Source organism: Penaeus monodon, chromosome 24 (genome assembly GCF_015228065.2).
Source record: "Penaeus monodon isolate SGIC_2016 chromosome 24, NSTDA_Pmon_1, whole genome shotgun sequence".
Classification (NCBI taxonomy): domain Eukaryota; kingdom Metazoa; phylum Arthropoda; class Malacostraca; order Decapoda; family Penaeidae; genus Penaeus; species Penaeus monodon.
The window spans coordinates 17,848,472-17,849,908 of NC_051409.1; the positions used below are offsets into that span (position 1 = coordinate 17,848,472).

Consider the following 1,437-nt stretch of genomic DNA (forward strand, 5'->3'; position numbering starts at 1 on the left):
CACATTATCTGTTTATTTTATAATATTTTATTATATATATAACTGGTCCCGCCGGCGCCCGTGGCGAGCAGCCGCGGCCCTCACCTGAGGTCCCACCGGCCCTTTGTCTCCCTTGGATCCTACGATGCCTGGGTTGCCGGGGTGGCCGGGGAGGCCGTCGGCGCCCGGAAGGCCAGCCAGACCTGGCTTGCCTCGGGGTCCCTGTACAGAAGGAAGGCGAGAAAGGAATTAGTGGATGACAGAGAACTGTTGAGTTTTTCATTATCGTGTAGCATAATATCATCTGAGTCTGATTGCCTTTAGTATTTTCACATCTACAGTTGCGGAAAAGAGGAGCAATGAACATTAAGTTGTCGTCGGAGGTTCATCAACGTAAGTCGCCGACGTCCACTCAGCTATGCCCAGCGTACTTTTCTTCGCAAGTGCTCTTACTTTTCTCTTCTTATTCATTCCCCAACTCTGCGGACTGCGTTCATTCTCCACCCCAGTCTTACGCGCATGCATGCACTCACCGCAGGGCCAGGTGGACCGATCAAACCCTGTGGGCCGGGTGGGCCGATCGCGCCAAGGGGGCCGGCTTGGCCAGGCGGGCCAGGTTGTCCCGGTGGGCCGTTGTTGCCCTTCGGCCCCGTGGTTCCCTCGCTGCCTGGGATACCCGGAGCACCTGGAAGCCCAGGAAAGCCTCGGGGGCCGATGAAGCCTCGGGGGCCCTGTTGGAATAAGAAAGGAGGCGTCATGAAAACACTACCGACGAGGTATCGTCTAAACGTGCCCTTTCGACTGTCATTCTGCCCGCTGTTGTCACTTGTAGCGTCACTATTACCATTACTATTAGCAGGCCTACCCTTCCGCCACCCATGATACAATCCTCGCCGTCTTACGGGCGGTGCCCCCCGCCCCCCATACATACCATTTCTCCAGGGAGACCTGGGACGCCGGGAGTTCCGGGCTCTCCAGGCATTCCCTCGTGACCTGGCAGACCGACAGGTCCTGTCAGGCCGACGGGACCTCGGTGACCCTTGTCACCAGGTATACCTGAAAAGGAAATTAGTTCGCCATTAGGGAATGCTTTATTTCTTTTAAAACCACTGTTGAATTCGATTAGAATTCTTTGTGTTCATGTATTTATTTCATTATGCACCTATCACAAATTGCCCATCAGCAAGTAATTTGTCTCATTACGCCGTCTTATTCACACGCGCCCTTCGCCTTAACAGAAGTACTGTCTAAGCCGAACCGCCGCCGAGAGCGGCCCGGCGCCTCACCTGGCAGGCCGCGCAGACCTGGCTCTCCCTTGGACCCTGGGATGCCCGACAGACCTCGCTCGCCGTCGCGCCCCGGCCGCCCGCGGCGCCCCAGGCGGCCTTGCAGACCGATGTTGCCCCGCATGCCTCGAGGACCCTGGGTGGAGGGTAATTCACTGATTTATTGGTTTCC

General features: G+C 56.5%; 1 protein-coding gene across 1 annotated transcript in view; it reads right to left on the minus strand.

The window, feature by feature from the left end:
• LOC119588878 (collagen alpha-1(XI) chain-like) overlaps positions 1-1,437 on the minus strand; it is a gene marked incomplete in the record, with an annotated part of 48,456 nt that overhangs the window by 18,134 nt on the left and 28,885 nt on the right. Inside the window, 4 exon segments of the mRNA XM_037937517.1 lie at positions 85-201; positions 513-710; positions 911-1,035; positions 1,266-1,420. Coding sequence (XP_037793445.1) covers positions 85-201; positions 513-710; positions 911-1,035; positions 1,266-1,420 — 595 coding nt within the window.